General features: G+C 31.0%; 2 protein-coding genes and 1 long non-coding RNA gene across 3 annotated transcripts; 2 read left to right on the top strand and 1 right to left on the bottom strand.

Moving 5' to 3' along the window:
• Nucleotides 1-1235: 1235 nt before the first annotated feature.
• Nucleotides 1236-5288, top strand: LOC132908986 (1,4-alpha-glucan-branching enzyme). The gene is made up of 10 exons (XM_060963520.1): nt 1236-1561; nt 1702-1871; nt 2756-2997; nt 3114-3323; nt 3423-3730; nt 3818-4018; nt 4125-4477; nt 4558-4742; nt 4809-5097; nt 5161-5288. The coding sequence occupies exons 1-10, from the start codon at nt 1449-1451 to the stop codon at nt 5166-5168; spliced, it is 2079 nt and encodes a 692-aa protein (XP_060819503.1). The 5' UTR covers nt 1236-1448; the 3' UTR covers nt 5169-5288.
• A 517-nt stretch (nt 5289-5805) lies between these two features.
• Nucleotides 5806-7380, bottom strand: LOC132909033 (mitochondrial import inner membrane translocase subunit Tim29). Its single transcript, XM_060963628.1, has 3 exons — nt 7224-7380; nt 6349-6450; nt 5806-6216 (listed from the first exon to the last, which is right to left on the bottom strand). The coding sequence occupies exons 1-3, from the start codon at nt 7261-7263 to the stop codon at nt 5825-5827; spliced, it is 534 nt and encodes a 177-aa protein (XP_060819611.1). The 5' UTR covers nt 7264-7380; the 3' UTR covers nt 5806-5824.
• Nucleotides 7381-17718: 10338 nt separating this feature from the next.
• On the top strand, nt 17719-19016 carry LOC132909058 (uncharacterized). The gene is made up of 2 exons (XR_009658489.1): nt 17719-18088; nt 18800-19016. It is a non-coding gene; the product is annotated as an uncharacterized LOC132909058 (long non-coding RNA).
• Nucleotides 19017-19243: the final 227 nt, after the last annotated feature.

Below are 19243 nucleotides of genomic sequence, written 5' to 3'. Positions count from 1 at the left end.
AAAGAAGTCATTTAATTGTTCCACGAAACAATCACTCATTATTTTAATGTTTTTATGTGTGAAAGAGTGAATATTAAGAACTACGAATTATTCTTTTTATTATTACTCATACCATTTATTTATATATATTTTATTTAATAATTTAAGAAATCGTGTTTTTCTTCCCTTTTAAGTGAATTTTGATTATTTAGTCAAACAAATGATGGACCAAAGTTTAAAAACGTTCAATGTTTGTAATTTCTAAATCTTCTTAAAATTTAGTACTTCATTATGTTTAATAATGTTTATTTATTCTTATATGTTTTACAAATGATGTCCTAAATTTTTGAATTAAGGAAATTAATAATAATGTATCAAATAAGTTTAATCCACTTTTTCTTTAATTAACCTCCTTTATTATAGTTCTTTGAGGATATTTAATTAATTTAATTATTGTAATATTAGTGTTTCTTATATAAAAATAAATGTATTGTTCATTTTACTCTTTGAAATGTACATTGATATTTAGACTATAAAAGTTATCAAAGCACTATGAATAAAAATTTAGAAAATATATAATATGCACTAATTTATTTACATATATGACAAGTAAGAGGAGAAATTTGTAAATAAATATTGATTGTAATAATCATCTTTAATGTATAACCTGTCTTGTTTCTACATGTTTTAATTACTTTATTAGTATTGTGATTTGTATAATCTAATTTACAAATATAGATGTAAATGTTAATAGTATACAATAATAATGATTACAATAATGATGAAAATTATCATATATATAAATTATGTATTATTGTTTGTTGTTATTCTTCATAAATATTATAATTACATAGACTGCATACAATATGAAAAAAATATAGATATAGAATATCCAAAGTATATAGTACTTACATACAGTCCCTTCGGAAAGTAAGTTAACAATTTCAGATCTAAATTTTTGGCGGGAACATTAATTTACTTTGCGGGGTGATGGTATATCACTTTCTATGACACTTGGCAAATGAGACAATTTTCCACTGCGATCCCACTTTTTTAATTATATTCTCAAAAATATGAATTTGCATACAAATTTGCGGTCGAATTATAATATATTAAATGCTTAGAAAATTTAAAGTAGGAAGAAATGATTTGGATCATTTCTAATATCATACATTATGTACTGTATAACAAATGATAAAAATTTGAAATTAGCGCCAATTATAGTAAATTATTCGCCATATCTGATAGACATCATTAAATCGTAAAGCTTCCACTCTTAAAAGTCGTTTCATTGCAAATACATACTTTATAAAATTGTATTTTTTTTTGGCCGGTAGAGATTCGATCGATAGAATTATACTGAGGGTCACCTTGAAGTGTTATTTGAATTTGAGTGAAGTATAAGGTCTCGTTATACTTCAAGTTGATCGCTATTTATTTTCTAATAAATTTATTTAAAAAAGATAAATATGGGAGGAAAATGGTCAAGTATGGATCCTTCTGAAGTCGAAGTTCCAGAAATAAATGCTTTATTGGAAAGAGATCCATACCTAAAACCTTATGAAAATGAGATTCGCAAAAGGTATTATGTACATTTTTAAACATATGTAAATGTCTGCTTTGGATATGTATAGATTTAGATACAATTAAGCTAATTCAGGATAAAGTAATATCTAAATGACATCAAAAAGTGTTTATATGTACAATAATTTTTTTTACCAGATATGCTTTATTTAAAGACTATGTAGAAAAAGTGGAAACCGGCGATGGCACTTTGGATAAATTTTCAGAAGGTTATAAAACTTTTGGAATTCATATAAAAGAAGACAATAGTGTTATTGCTAAAGAATGGGCACCAGGTGCACAAGAATTATTTTTAATGGGAGATTTCAGTAAGTAGATTAAAACTATAAATTATGTGAAACTAATACAAAATTATAAAAAAGCAAATGTAATAAAAACAGCTTATTCAATTAATTAATATAGAATATAATTAACATATTGAATATTGCATAGGCCGCCAACAGTCCACTGATTGTAGTTATTTTGTATAGAAGAAAATTTGATCATGAAATGCTTTAGAATATAATCAATCGATGCATAATAATCATATATGATGCAATTATAATACTGTGGCCCATGAAGCTTAGATAAAAAGTCATGTCAAAGTAATTGAACATTTAATGTGTTAATTATTAAATATCACTGTATTCAATTGTATCATTGTATTTATTTTAAAAGATATAACGTGATATATTTGTTTGTGTATAATCCAGTGAATTAATGCATTTTTTATTTATTTATAATACTAATATAATTCTAATTAAAAAATGAGATTGGATAGCAAATGTTTGATAACAGATTAATTTTTATAAAAATCAGAGAAAGTTTTGTACTATATGTATTATATATATATTTCAAAATTGAATGTTATGGTTCATTTAGAGCTTAAAAATACTTATGTTTTTTTAATGATATATATATATATATATCATATAAAATAAAACTTATTTATTGGTCTTAAAATCTTAAGATATAGGATATGCTTGAAAATTTTCTGTTTACAGATTTTCAAATATGGCTTATATCTATTATAGGTTCTAATATTTTTGTTGGGTATTAAATAATGTGTGAATTTTATCTTATCTTTTTAAGTTTATCTTCTTTAGCAATTCACAATATAATACATAATTCTTATGTAATAATATATAGCATAAAATATATATGAAACAAAAGTATTTTAAACATTATAATATTTTTATATTTTTGTTTGCAGATGGTTGGAATAAGACAGCTAATTCATACAAAAAATTGGATTATGGTAAATGGGAATTACATTTACCTCCTAATGCTGATGGTAGTTGCCCTATAAAACATCTTTCAGAAGTCAAAATAATTGTAAAAGATCATAACAATGAATTATTGGAACGATTAAGCCCTTGGGCTACATATGTTACACAAAATCGAGCAGAAAGTGTTACATATAAACAACGTATATGGCATCCATCATCTGAAAATGTATATATATGTACATAAATATGTATATAATTACTTTATACAACTAGAAGTTTACATTATTTTCAATTAATTTCATAGTATATATTAAGACCTCAAAGTGACATATTTTTATTCAGGTTTATAAATTTAAATATTCCAAACCAAAAAAGCCAGTAAGTCTCAGAATATATGAATGTCATGTTGGTATTGCCACTCAAGAATTGAAAGTTGGCACATATTTAGAATTTGCTGAAAAAATAATTCCTCGCATTGTAAGACAAGGCTATAATACTATTCAATTGATGGCTATTATGGAGCATGCCTATTATGCAAGTTTTGGATATCAGGTGTGTACCTATCGTGGATAATCTTAAAAGGTTTGTTTATAAAACTAATATATGTGAATGTTAAATTTCATAACAATATATTTAATTAAATTTAATAAGGTGACTTCATTTTATGCTGCTTCATCTCGTTATGGTACACCAGAAGAATTAAAGCAGTTAATAGATACAGCACATCAACATGGTTTATATGTTTTATTGGACATGGTGCAGTCACATGCATCAAAGAATACATTAGATGGATTAAATATGTTCGATGGTACCGACGCTTGTTTCTTCCATACTGGTAATCGTGGTCAACATCCGCTTTGGGACAGTCGACTTTTTAATTATGGAGAATACGAAGTGTTGCGATTTTTACTTTCCAACTTACGTTGGTACATTGAGGAATATAATTTTGATGGATTTAGGTATTTGCTTACACTTTAAATTCACTAAAATGTCATTTTATCATATAGTATTTACATTGTAAGTACTCATAATATTAAATTTTGTAGATTCGATGGAGTTACATCAATGTTATATCATTCAAGAGGATTTGGGCAAGGTTTTAGTGGCCACTATGACGAATATTATGGTCTTAATGTTGATGTTGAAGGTGTAGTATATTTAATGCTTGCAAATCATATGCTGCATTGTTTGTATCCAGAAATTGTTACAATAGCTGAAGATGTTAGTGGAATGCCTGGGGTTTGCAGGTATAAAATGTTTTAAGATTGCAATGTTAAATAAGTTTTTCTTTCAGCATAAATTTTTCATAAATTAATTACTAATGTTTTCTTTTTTTTTCTCTAAATATTAAAGGCCAATTACTGAAGGCGGCATAGGATTTGATTATAGATTAGCTATGGCTATTCCTGATAAATGGATTAAACTTTTAAAAGAGGTGAAAGATGAAGATTGGAGTATTGGAGATATTTGTTGGGCATTAAGTAATCGAAGATGGATGGAAAAAACAGTGGCTTATTCAGAATCTCATGATCAAGCTCTTGTAGGTGATAAAACAATTGCATTTTGGCTTATGGACAAAGAAATGTACACGCATATGAGTATAACGAGTCCACCTAACCCAATCATAAGTCGTGGAATTGCTCTTCATAATCTTATCACATTAATTACACACGGATTGGGAGGTGAAGGTTACTTAAATTTTATGGGTTAGTTTTAAAAACATATTTTTGTAATTGTAACTTTTAATAATTTAGAGTTATATATTTCTAAATATATAAACTGCTAGGTAATGAGTTTGGACATCCGGAATGGTTGGATTTTCCACGAGCTGGCAATGCAGATAGTTACCATTATGCTAGGAGACAGTGGAATTTAGTAGATGATGAGTTACTAAAATACAAATTTATGAATAATTGGGATCGTACTATAAATACTCTTGAAGAAAAATATGGATGGTTGCATGCAGGCCCTGTAAGGTTTAAATAAAAATATTTATGTATATTAACTCTAGTGATAAAACTCCTGTGCTTTTTATAGGCATATGTAAGTTGGAAACACGAAGAGGACAAAGTAATTGTTTTTGATCGAGCAGAACTTATATTTGTGTTTAATTTTCATCCAATCAAATCATTTCCTGATTATACTATTGGAGTAAAAAATGCAGGAACTTATAAGGTTCTATTATGTAGTGATGATAAAGATTTTGGTGGGGAAAATCGTGTTGATACTAATGTACAACATTTTACCAAACCAGAGCCATTTTCTAATTATTCAAATAATATGATGATTTACATTCCTTGTCGTACAGCTATTATTTATGTTCGAGGTAAGTCATTATAATATTGGTTATAGTAATGATAATTTACATATATCAATTTCTTAATTTCAGAAACTTAAGAGCTTTACAGAGGCATAGCCAGAGGAAGAATTGACTTTAGTGTTATATATAAATAAAAGTTACTATTTTTCCTACCAAAGTTTAGATCAATATATAGTGTTAAGTAAAAGAAAACAAAATAACATATATTTAAAGCTTTGCAAAGAGTTCAGGAGGTGCAATTAATACAAAACGGTTAAAAAAAGAAAAGTACAAACCAAAATACTCATGCAATTTTTTAAAGGAGTAATTTTATTAAATAAAGGTTTACATATATATTTGACACGTATGCATATACATACACATTGAAGTAAGCATATTTATACTTGAAAATAATGTACTCAAAAGATGCAAATTAAACAAATTAAACTTCGCATTAATAATTATGTACAATGTGATAAAAGATGTTTTATATTTTGATACCAAATTTTAGTATTTATAAATATTTTTAATAAAGGATTGTGTTTTTCAATTTGTGTTTTAATCATTAATATATAAAATTATTTTCTGGTTTCAAGAGAGTAAGATAAAAATAAATTACTTAAATTTATGTTATTAAATGCAGAAACAAATAATAGTGAGATGGTATATCGTTGTGCTGTTGGATTATATTTGTTATTGTAAATTCGTATTTTTATTTTTTGTAAAATAAATAACTTTTTTTTCATTTTTATGTTTATTTATATTTTACATCACTAAATTGTGCTTCATTTACATCGTAATCTTCCATTTTATTCTCTAAGATCCACCATTTATCTAAAAATCCAATATCTACCACTCTTTGATAAAAGGTTAGATATCGTGTTTTTAAGTAAGGACAAGCAGCTTTGTACAAGGAACACATTTTGTCATAGTCATCTAACCAGATTAAACTAACTATACCTAAATTCATCCGCCGCACAATTCCTTCATTGTAACATTGACCTAACCATTGTACATATTGTTCAGAGATTGGATTACGTATAGCTTCTCCCACTTGCATTATTTTCATGGTATTTTGTAATAAATGTTCTTTGAAGGAACACTCATCTGGATTATGCCTGTGCAGATATACACACGATCCTAAAACTAATTAAATAAAGTTTTTAGTATGTCAAAAATAATAAGAACAATTTTTAATATATACACTAATAATTTTTTGTGCTTAACCAATATTGTTAAAATTATTATCGTTCGTTAATGAAACATAAATGTACGCACGAGAAAAATAAATAGATGTTCTAACAGGATGTTCTTTACAATCTTTAGCAGCACCTAATGCTGATTCTTTATAATCTATATAAAGATTCTTCCAATACTTTCCTGCAAATGAAAGTTTATTTTAATTAAAGCAATCTTGTTTTCCTAAAATTTCTTTCTCATAAACAATTACTCGCGGTAATATTCAGACACAGCACTGATTTCAGTATTTGTTTCTTTTAAAAATCATGTTGTTTATTCTATGAAAATATGTACCAATTACTATACCTTGAAAATATATTCACAATTTCTTTCTAAACAATAACATTTAATTATACAATAGACTTTTGACAAAAAAGAGGTTGTCTTCTTTGTTCCTTAAACTCAACGCAGTCTTGTTCTTTGTGTCTCCTAATATCTGTTGCAATTAATACTAATAATTGTGCAACTTCTGCATAGCTTTTATTCATTTATCTATAAGTTACAAGTTATCTTTTATCACCTATTATTCTTTCCTTTTCATAACATGTTAAGTCTTCCGATGTATTAAAAAATATCGATATTAATTTTTCCTGGCGTTCATTATACAAAACAATTATACAAAATAAATCTATTTTGCATTCAAATTGTTCCCAAGAATTGCCAGATTACAGAATGTAAACAAATGTTAGAATGTTAGTATGATGTGAAAGTAAGACAATTTTTCGTTAAAGACCTATTGTACTATGAAATATTATTTTTAGGAAGAAATTGTTTACGTATTTTCAAGCTACAATAAATGGTATATATTCTTGTAAAATAAACAACAAGATCATCCTCTCTTATACGAAGTAACAAATAAAGAGATAATATCCGAATATTAATGTGAGTAATTGTAGCATAAGAGAGCTACTCACCCCATCGTTGGAGAAACGCTACTCTCGTCATTGTTGACATTTCGAAACTTTTCTTCCTCAAAACATCAGTAATATCAGGTAATATAAATTGTTCATCCTAAACTTGTAGCGCGCTTGTAACATGCTATTCTAGTTATTCTAGTTACTTACGTCACTTTAAGCCTGAAGTTATCTCTTTATTATCTCTCTAGATTTTGTAGTAGGAAATGTAACTCCTTTTATAAATTAAAAAGAATTGATAATTAAAATTTATTACGAAGAAGAAGATTTAAAAAGTTGTATTTAACATTTTGGAACGACTTTATTAAATTATTAAATTTTGTTTATTTCAAAATCAAGTGACAAATTAAATTTTGTTTGAACCAATCGGAATTAATAATGAGTACAAAGATTACGCCAAAAAGGAAATTTATACCTAAGTGAATGAAATAATTATGATTCGTATTTATTAAACTTGTGATATCAATGTTGAAACGAATATAGAATCATTCATATAACCAGGTACGATGTTTATGTTCTATGGATGTATTAAAATTGGGGTTATCCATATGGTTAAAATAGAAATTGACAAATGTAGGCAACTATAATCTTTATCTTTCAATTTTTTGAGAATTCCGTGTTTATAAAAAGAATTCATTATATACGATTATTTACATTCAAAATAATAGTAACATTCTCGTGCATTCAAATAAAATGAAGTAAATTTTAAACATTATGTAAATATAGAGGTAGTGATGGATAAAATTGAAACTATTGGTTTGAAATAACTAAGGAAACTTTATTGATCTTTGTCATTACCTTATAATCGATGATATTGTTTTAAATTTATCAAATCATTTATATTTCTAAATTTCAATGTATTATTGGCCTGGCAATTAAGCGATTGCGGATTTTGTCATTACCACCTAATGTCATTAAATTCAGAAATATAATTAAACCTAACGCTAATTACGTGCATTAGTTAATTACGACGATTGATGTAGCTGTTACAAGGTTCAACTCTAACGATTACATATACATATAACGTGATAAAAGTTTTTTTAAAACGAACATGAGACAACTGCCAAATATGAAACACGAGACAAGTAATGTTAGATAAATTCTTCTCGTCAAAATTTTGAGAATCATTTTCTTGCGATATACATATGTAAGGTGTTATCTCTGTATTTGTTGCATTGTATAAGAAAAGATGATTTAAATATCGTATAGCTTATTTTACGAGGATATGGACCATTTGTTGTATCTTGAAAATACGTAAACAATTTCTTCGTAACAGTGACATTTAGCGGTACAGTAGATTTTTAACGAAAAACTTATCTCACTTTTACGTCACGTTAATATTCTGACCACAGAATGAAACAGAGAGTGAAACAGATTTATTTTCTGCAATTCTTTTGTATAATCGACGCCAGAAGAAACTAACACCAATATTTTTTAACACATCAAGAGATTTAACATATCACGGAAAGGAATGAATCTAGTCGATAAAAGACAACTTGCAATTAAATGCAGCAGATATTATTAGAAGGCATAAAGGAATAGACTGCATCGAATTTAAGAAACAAAGGTAACAATTTTTCTTTTTTTAAAGAATTTATTGTATAATTAATTATTATCGTTTAGAAAAGAAACTAATTGTGTATTTTCGAGCTACGATAGATGGTACATATTCTCGCAGAATAAATAACACGATGTTTAAAGATTCCTTAATCGACTTAAACGTTATTTTTAGGTCCACTGTTCACGAAGAGTCGCTTCATAGACGTATTAGACGCGTTGATGCTAAGAGCAAGTACTAAGTACGCTTCCATGCAGTGTTTATCGTGAAGTAATGTGCACCTGTCCATGAAACAGCAGCAAACGGTGTTCGTCGCTACGCGTTTTCATCACGACGGCTGTCGCTAACATTGTCAGTAGCGAGGCGTATGTTGTAGCTATAAACGAATGCAGCGATACAGGGTGAAAAAGGTTTTACTCGTCGCTCGACGTTTTAATAACGAATAACGAATAGACCGCGGATTTCTGATGCAAATTCACATTTTCACGAATACGATAAAACACAGGATCCAGATAGAGATCTGTTTTATCCATTAAGTACTACAAGAAGTACTGTACTTTGAATATCTTATATATTTTTACGTATTATGTGCATCTCATGCATTTTTGTATCTTCAAATTTCTCACAATTGCATAAAAAATCCCTGGTCTAATAACGAGGTAAAACGTACCTTAGTGTACGTTTCGTAGACTGAACATCGGCGTAGACATATCGTCGTGTCTAATAGACCATGCTTAGGCTTTTATGGAACGAAGCTTCGTGGACAGTGGATCTTGGAGTGCCCTCCTTAGAGCGCCAGACCACCAAGTATATTGTCAATATTTCAAGATTCTCAATTAAAAGGATCAATATGGATTGTTAATATTTATCGACAAACCTTATTTTCACTGAGAACTTTGATATATTGGCGATATTATTGATTGTCCGAAGGCATCCTTAGGAAGACATTTTCATATGTAGGATATTTTCAAGCTACGATAAACGGTTCATATTCTCGTAGAATAAACAACACGATATAAATTATTTTCTCTTACGCAAAACAATAAGTACAGCGACGGTATTGTGCCCAAATATTACTGCGACTAATTGTACATTGTCGAACGCGCGACTACGATATTCCACAATTTGAGTGATAAAATTGGTAAGTGATTCCATTGGTAACGCCTTCTTCTTTTTCTTTTTACTTTCGCTCGTTTCTCGCCCTTTGAAGCCTGATACCTTTGCTTGTATTATAGTATACGTATACGTCTGCCTGGACTGAATACATGCGCGTGTTACTCGGCAAGCAGGAGAACCCGTCGACGGGTTACTCACCGCGGGCGACGCTCCATCGATCGCGTCGCTTTGCGAGGGGTGGAATCGTGGCCAGAGACATTGCCGAAGCGAGAGAGAAATTAATATCAGAGTAGGAGAGAAGAGGCCAGCCAGGAGAGAGGGAGAAAGGGCGAGCGGAAGGGGCAACGAGGAGAGACGACGAGAGACGAGGAACAGTAGGGAAGCCGGGACTCCCCTATGTCGACGTTCAACTCTGCAATGTCGGCTCTTCGAGGGTGTATTTTATGGTGAAATAGGGGAAATGAGGAGCGACGAAGACAGGTTATACGTAAAAAGGAACGGAGCGTTGTAGACATAAAGAACGGAAAGGAGAGGCGAAGGAAAGGGGAGAGACAAGATAGAAAAAAATAGATAGGGGGTAACAGAGAGCGATGTGGTGGGAGAGAAACCAGAGATTATAAAAGCTATGAGAGAGGAGGATGAGCGCTGGTCGAGGATATAAGATATCCATGAGAGGATTGAAAAAGGAAAGAAGCGTAAGATGGTGGGAGGAAGGAAATTGTAATATCAAACGAGAGAATTTAAAAAATTATTTTATATGTATTTCATCGGTGGATGGTATGTAATTAATTGGACAATTATATCTATCGGAAATACATATAAGAAATATAAGAATAAGAATATAAATATTTATTTATTTGTTATGTATTTTTTATTAATTTCAAACTCTTTATTTTACATGTTATATGTAAGCATGCAATTTAGTTAGCTGAACCAATATTTTTCGAGTTCAGATGTACCATGTACAGGCTGTTCCAGATCTCAACCGGTAAACCTAGTCAACATGTTTGGAAGAGATTTGAGAGACATTTTGAGTAAAAGATCTTATATATTTCATGGGTCGATTCGTCTTCTTTTTCGAGATATAAAGGGGAAAGTAGTACGAAACGCAAGTAATCAGATCCATTCAAGCTATTCGATGATAATCATTTATTTCAAATTATCTTCTACACTGATTCATACTGGTTTACACAAATTGTTCAAAATCATCTTGTTTCGTTTGCACGAGGAAATTAAGTAGCTTGAATGTGTCTGATTACTCGTCTTTTATACTTTCCTCTCTCATATCGAGTTTTACGAAATCAAAGCTAATATATCTTTTTCTAACTAATCATTTTTTGACCCAAGTACGTTAATCCTTTTTCGCAGAGAATTATCAAATTGCATCGAACGATATATAGCTCTATTTAAAAAAAGAAAACGAAGTTCACCTTGAAATCTCAAAGGCACGTCCACAAAGATAAGATTCGTGACATTACAAAAGTAAGTTTTATTTGAAACACTTTTTCGAATAATGTGTAGATTTCGAGATATTTGTGTGAGTCGTTAAAAATGAAACACCCTGTATATGATCGCAGATATAGATTCTGGCTAGCAACAAAGGAGTTATCGATTGTTTAAATTTTTAATAGAAACTTTTAGTAGGGAATATGTTTTGCTGGATATATAACATACACAGACGCGTAATTTTATATAAAAGTAAACACGTACAGCGGCATTTTATTCGCTGTATGTATAAGTATAAATTAATAAAAATCATCTCTTTAGAAAGTTTCCATTTTTCTTTTTTAAAGAAAGAAAGTTACGAGTAGTTGTTATCAAGTTTATAAACTAGCAATAACAATTGAATCGTAAAGAAAGGAGAAATCATTTTCCTACTGAAAGATATTTCTACAGAAAGTTGTTCGTGGATAAACTTTAAACGATAATTTTGTGGAAACATTGTAGAGTTTGAAATACTTTTATTGCAGTTTTACTTTTATCGTAGTTTCGTATATTTTACAAAATTTCGCATATTATATGAGAAACACGAGTAAAGTAAACAATAGCGGAATACCAGTAAAAACACGGAAAATTATAATACAAGATTATTTTTGCACAGGTCGAAAATGAAGAATTTCGCACGTGATATAAGAAGTATGAAATATTTTGAACAATATCGACGTAGAAGGTAACGCAGTCTAAGTCCGTATCTACATATAATTAAGTTCGCAGGAATCTGGAATAAAAATTGGAAATAGGAAAATAATCTGCGCGTTAACCAAATTTTTTTGAATAAAAATTTAATTTATATAATAATCGATATTATAAAACTAGTAGTGGTATAAGCGAGAAGATGACGAGTTCATTGAATTGCAGAGGTATGAAAGGGTTGATTAAACAATCGCGCAAAATCTTTCACAATTTAGTGGTTCAATATGCCGATCCTAAGGCATTATCATACATTAATTAAAAGTTTTAAGCCTAGCTAACCGAACGTGTATAACAGTAGATTAAATCGGTGCTTTATCAATTATCTCTCAGAGCGAATCATAAATCAAAATCAAACTCGAGCGCTCTTTTCATACGAGCTTAACTTCTTGACGTACGATTTAATTGAGATTAACTTGTCATTGTATACTTCGCGTACAATATTATTATCATTTCTTTCAAGATACAGTTCCAAAATCTATTATCCAAATGTTCCACTATACGAACTTTTTGCTTGCGCCCATTACCATTATATTTTATCCTTTCTATACTTACATATTATTTCCCTATTACTTTAGTACAAAGCTACTGTTATACACGTTAATATTTTGTGTATAATGATACGAAGTTTGTTTATCTATTAAATCTTATTTTATGGTTGTGAAAATGTACTTAATTAGATGAATTTTATATATCGATTAACAAATATCATTCCCAAGAAGATGTGAAGAGAATTTTGGTCGCTCAATCCGCAGCAATCTTCAATTTTATGAATCTGCAATAGTCTTCAATCATCAATATTCCGCATGTTGGGAAAATTTTATATGAAAAATTGATAAATTATACATGGAGTTAAATTATTCGTAAATGAAAGAACAAAAACACAAATACGCACACGTATAGATACGTATATGTTATAATACCCCATTAAAAATGTACATAATATTATAACATATTCATTGTATTAATTCATTCTATACTTACGTTTTAATTTAATCCCTTCTCTTCTATTCTCGTCTCTTTCTTCTTTTAATATCTAATATTTTTTAATTTTTCGTTTCAGTATCTAATTAAAAAATTAATTTTATGGATAATTTTGTCTTCCTGATACTCGCAATGTATTTGCTTAGACTTTTTTATGTTTTAATCCCTTAAATTGAAAATGTATGTACTCCTAATACATCGTACGAGTTACGTATCTTACTATTAGAACCATACTTACAATCAATATCTTGCAATAGTCACAATACCTGTAATAGAGAAATCGTGTAAAAAAAATATAAAATTATGTTTAAAAAAATAAAGATGTAACAAAATAAATGCAGTGTTGTTAAAAAAAAAAGATACTAACGAGCATCAAATCTTTAAAATGCTCTCACCTTCTTTACTTTTTATCAATAATTCTTTCGCTTATTATATATTATATATAACTAAATATTTAGTCAAGATTTAATTCTCTATGGAAAAATAAACAAGCACATTTACCTTGTCAATACGTTTTGAGTTTCTCCTAATAAATGGTAATAAGTAACGAAATTATAAATATAATAAAAAATTGTTTAAAATTAAAATTCCTCGATTCATTACCAATTAATGTTTTGTTTGTATATTTATTTAATGTACCTTTTAATATATAACATTATAACTGAGTCCGCATAATGTTTTCGCGAATGGAAAATGTTTAAGAGGCGCTGGAACAAGGCATGAAACGATACGATATTCTAAGCTTGAAATGATTCAATGAAAAAGAACACGTTGGTGTTTTTGAAGCAAACAAAATACTTTATTGTTAGATATTATAGTACAGTACGTGTAGCCCGTGACACATTAAAACAGACCATTTAGTTACATTTTAAATAAATAGCCTCCTTACTCCATAACCAACCTTGATATGACCCAATTAGTCTTTCTTTCTTTCGTTCGCATTCTTTCATTCTTCTATTCTTATACATGCTTGCACACATACGCATACATATTCATCATTCTTTCATTCGTTCTTTCTGCTTTTATCCCCATTTCATTCTGTTGATCTGCCATCTTTCTTCTTTCTGTAACATTCTTTAAAAGCCAATTGTTAACAATATCAATTTCACGTGCAACAGGGTAGAGGGAGAGTGAGACGACTTTTTATTAGAAAAAATAATTTTCGCTCAGCGTGTACTCTTTTTTTCTTCCCGTTTTTATTTTTTTAAAACTTCTCTCTCTCTCTCTCTCTCTTTCTCTCTTTCTCCTTCTCCTTTGCTCTCTATTTGCTCGCTATCTTTTCTCTTTCCATCACTTCCTTTATCAACATTCCTTTTTCATATTGTTATTTAATATTCGCAGTAGCGTTTTTCGTTCCGTCGCTATTCTCGCAAGTAGGACGAAAGCATTACCGAATAGATTTTTCAAGAGAACACGTCGGATGAAACGATTCGTCTTCAAGGGTTATTCCCCGAAATTCACGTTTCCATTCGTTCTCTTGTGACGCACCGTTTCGAATTTTTATTGCCTCTTCTATTCGATATTGTGTCGTCTTGCTGTCGTCCGCAAAGCTGCAGTATGATTCCTGCGGAGATTAAACGGGTATTCATTTTAATCTGGGTCCAAAGAACGTTTTCACATTTTCTTAAAAATCTAGTATACTCAAAATATATGTAAATGCGTGTGAAATTTTATGGTGGAATTAAAAACACTAGAAAACAACTTTTAAACCACGATCGTCCCACGCTTCGGACGAAGTAAATACATGTCATTCAGGATCTTCCCTTTCATAATATATGTATATCTCAGGATCAAAGTTATTGGAGTTGAGATCCCCTTTTCTACATAAATATCCAGTTTCCCTTTAAAACAAAAATGAAAGTTGAAACATTTCATTTACGTTTTGCTTTTACATTTTGCTATTTTTCAATTTTTATTAACGATTCTGCCACAAGAAACGAAAACAATTCCACGAATTGAAAGTTAATGTACATTTCTCGTTTACATGGAATAAGAACGTTGGAATCATGGTAAGTATAAAAAATGAACCTATCAACGTGATCTATTTTTAACCTTTTTATTCCTCATAAAGAAACTATTACCGATAGTAAGATTATTATAAAGAATATGCGAGTCTTATCGAAATAAACAAATTGGCAAAATTACAGACTAGAATTTGTCATAATCGAAACAAAAAGTGTAAAAATCCACTTTTCATCCGATTTTAAACGATTACCCTTAAAAATATCAGTAGAAACGAAAAGAAGTCTTTACAATTGGCTCCCTCGTTCGTATCCAAATTTCTATTCACAAGCGAATTCACAGTGAAATATAAATAGTTGCAGCTGAAGTTGCCGGTCAGGAATCAGAAAATCATTAAATCGCCAAATCGTTGATCTGTTTCATTCGAACCAGTAGATTTCAATTGTAACGTTTACTTTTACAGTTATGCCATGTTATTTTATTATCGTTAAACAGAATATAACTTGTAAGCTGGAATCTGAAATAAGAAAATATGTTTCTTAATTAAAAAATTACTGAATAGTAATTTTAACTTTTGATTTTATCAATTTCCCAATATCAAAGTCAATTGTAGTTCAAACAAACGTTTAGCGTTTTCATGATTTTTGACAGTCTTTCATTGGAATATTTCGCGACGGCACAAAAAGGTTGCACAACTTACGTACATGTATATAAACATATACATATTATATATGTATATATATGCACGTACGCGTGATATCTATTTTTTTATGCGTGTACATACGTATAATAGCTACAAATATAGTCACAGGCCAACATTTCGTAGTACAACACAGCACAATCATTGTCGTATCATTATTTTTTCATGTCCGATAGGTTTCACATTATATTACGGTATCAAGTTTAAATAATATAATCGTAATAATATATAATATATATAATATATATAATATTAAAATTGACTGGATATATTCTATTGACTAGGCACACTTAGTTTATAACAAGAAAAAAATTGTTTCCCTTTCGTTCGCTCTCTCTCTCTCTCTCTCTCTTTCTCTCCCTCTTTCTTTTCACACTTGCATCCTTTCCTTCTCTCTCTCTCTCTCTCTCTCTCTCTCTTTCACTCTTTCGTTCATTCCTATTCTTTCCTCTTACATTTCGTTTGTCCTTCGTACATATGCAACCCATTCTATAGACTTGCAATTTAATGTCAATTTGGTGCATATTCTGTTCTCCCTTTCTCCGAGTTTTCTCCTCGTTCCATCTAGTGTTATTAATTAACAGACTGCGAATTTTTATGCAAATTCATATTTTTATAGACACAAACAAAAGAAATGGAATCTAAGCAAAGATCTATTTCGCCTACTGAATATCATAACGAGTACTATATTTTGAATATTTGTATTTTATATGAATTCTGTGTACTTTTGTATCTTCAAATGCATAAAAAATCCGCAATCTACCAATTGATAATATTAATTAATATCTATCGATATTACCAACAGCATTTAACATGCGGACAAGATAGCAAACAATTCATTCAATAGTCGTTAAACTTCATCGTTAACTCCAATACTGTTCCTCCTCCTCTTCGTCTTAATTCACTCTTCCCATCTCCCTTCTTTTCTTATCCTTGCCCCTTTCGGACTCTTTCTCGCCATTTCTCATTCTTGTGCAGCTCCTGCATATTACTCACACATTCACACGTACATACATATTTAATAGTAAATATTATCGTTCCTTACCATAGTATGAAAAAATAGAAACTTCTGACAATAAAAACCAAACAAACGTGAATTTGCGTTCAAAGGGGTAAACGTTTCGTGGATGCGCGAATGTAAAGTGCATAGATCACTGGGAAATTTTCACTCGTCTACGACGTAGAAGAAAAGTTTTGTATTTTTCACTTACCCATATTTACCCAAATCTTATTCGTTTGTTCTGAGAAGTTTGTAAAAGTCGATTCGTTTTAACGGCTGAAATCGCGCATCCGTCCATACCTCTTTGACTCTCTCTTAATCGTTTACAATATCGTCGTTATTATTATATTACTCGTAACTTGCTGATCTCTTTGCGTTTCCGCAACCTTACACTATCTATTTCTTTCCCTCCTCTGATTTCTTAGGCCTCCAGTCCACAAAGCGTCGCTGCATAGGCTAAAGGCCTCTATACACGTTGAAACATGTTGCGATGCATGCACCGACACTGGCGACATCTAGGACATCTAGGTAAATTTGCACCAGTTTCAGTTTGTCATCGCGTTACCGATTTTCCACAATTTATGGTACGATGGTAACGTTGAAACACGCGAGTCAAAATGCCTGATCGTTTTTCAACGTCCTGTATTATTATCGATAATAGGAGGTATGTCAATTACAAAAAACGTTGAGACAGAGACAATAACGCCATCCAGCAATAAACAGTACACTTACGCGCTAGTAAACTCGTTAGACAGTCAGTTTTAAGCGGTCAACCAATAAAGTATTATTGTAAGAAACGCAACAGAAATAAAGTGATCGAAGGTTACAGATGTACAAGTTCGATTAATCATTGTTTCATCAGTTTTGAGAGAAACAGATTCCGATTCCACGTTATTAAAAGCATTAGAAACGTACGAACCGAGCGACTATAGAGATTATTTGCGTACGGACAGCTCTGCTTTTCAACGTCTATTGGAGACTCTACTGTAAACTACGTTCGGTATCGGTGCCATCCTCTACGCGTTGGAACCTGCGTCCCAATCAGGCCTTGCTCGCCAAATAAGACGGGATACCGAACTACATACATCGTAACATAATATCGTGAAACCTAAGCGTCGATGCCAGACGATTCCCTCGATCGAGGGAATACACGACGTCACGTTACTTCCCACTGCCACTCTACAGTACGTCGTTTGTGCCACGTGACATGAGTTTCGTCTGGAACGTTGTATACAGAATGACTCGTAACGTCACAAGTTCACTTAACAGAGGCAACTTTTCCCTTAATTCTCTCGATCTGGTAACGCTGGATGCGTGCACCGCACCATGTTTCAACGTATACAGGCGCTTTAACAGTAAGTACGCTTTCATATGTACGCAAAATGTATCTTGTCGACAGAGCTACCAGACGGTTTTTTTAATCGTACCTGCCATTGCCACCTGTCACTGCTTACGTGATTTTTCGGTCAATACGCGACCTTACCTTTACGATTGTATCGAGAGTGGCAATGGGAGTAGGGGTAATCTCTCCCGCAAGCCTGTTTGTTGTACGCTTCGTAGACTAGACAAGGCGTAGACGTATCGTCGCGTCTAATAAATTACGGTTAGGCTTCTACGAAGCGACGCTTCGTGGACAGTGGGCCTCGGTTTTCGCCTTTCTCTTTGTGTTCTATCTTCATCCCCTTTGCCCGTCTCAATCCCCTATTCCCGTTTATAGTCATAATTCAAATTTGATTCCTTGAAGTAGTCACGATCAACTTATACTCTACTCTTGTATTTGTTTTTGATACTATTGAATATACGTTACATATATTTTCATATATGTATTACATGTACGTGTATACGTGTATATATGTGAACGCGCACGCGTGTGTATGCGCACAATGTAATATATATATAAAAACACCTACGCACACCTGCACGCGCACACACATGCATATGTGTGCACGCACGAAAACGTATGCGTGTACGCGCGTGTTCTTCATATGTATATAAGTATATAAGTATCGTGTAAATACTTTATATAGTTTCATGTATGTATTAATGTTGTATATATGATTTCTCAGTGTAACCTGCTCCCGCGTACGACAGCGGACAAAAGCAAGTTTAAATACAAGTGGTACGAAAAATATCATAATTTTACGAAGCAGAACTGTACTCGACGAAAGAAACGAATAAATATATGAGACGCGACTGTCAGCAAACGTAATGGAAAATATCTAACACAAAGGTTCCTAATACGTGCATACGGCAATATATTTCAACTTTCTTCTGTCCGCTACTGTAAGTTTCACTTGTTTTTGATTATTTCCCGTTACTCGATCGATACATGGAATGCTCATAATCGATTAACAAACTAGGTAGTCTCAAAGAAACGACGAGATCACGAGAAATGTTTATAACGTATGTGTAAGTATCGTGTACCTGGTGTGTACGTGTGTGCTCGTGATTAGGTTACTTGTTCCTGTGTATACAAAATAGGTTTATTCGCTCGATGGCGATCGTGTAGC

Source organism: Bombus pascuorum, chromosome 7 (genome assembly GCF_905332965.1).
Source record: "Bombus pascuorum chromosome 7, iyBomPasc1.1, whole genome shotgun sequence".
NCBI classification, from domain to species: domain Eukaryota; kingdom Metazoa; phylum Arthropoda; class Insecta; order Hymenoptera; family Apidae; genus Bombus; species Bombus pascuorum.
Note: the sequence above shows the minus strand (reverse complement) of the source record. Positions and strands in the feature narration are given on the sequence as shown.

Coding starts and splice junctions, on each gene's coding strand:
- LOC132909033 (XM_060963628.1), bottom strand. CDS start 7,263: ATGTCAACAATGACGAGAGTAGCGTTTCTCCAACGATGGG. Junction 6,451..7,223: donor AGCGTTTCTCCAACGATGGG/GTGAGTAGCTCT, acceptor TTTCATTTGCAG/GAAAGTATTGGAAGAATCTT. Junction 6,217..6,348: donor AACATCTATTTATTTTTCTC/GTGCGTACATTT, acceptor TTATTTAATTAG/TTTTAGGATCGTGTGTATAT.
- LOC132908986 (XM_060963520.1), top strand. CDS start 1,449: ATGGGAGGAAAATGGTCAAGTATGGATCCTTCTGAAGTCGAAGTTCCA. Junction 1,562..1,701: donor GAAAATGAGATTCGCAAAAG/GTATTATGTACA, acceptor TTTTTTTACCAG/ATATGCTTTATTTAAAGACT. Junction 2,998..3,113: donor GGCATCCATCATCTGAAAAT/GTATATATATGT, acceptor ATTTTTATTCAG/GTTTATAAATTTAAATATTC.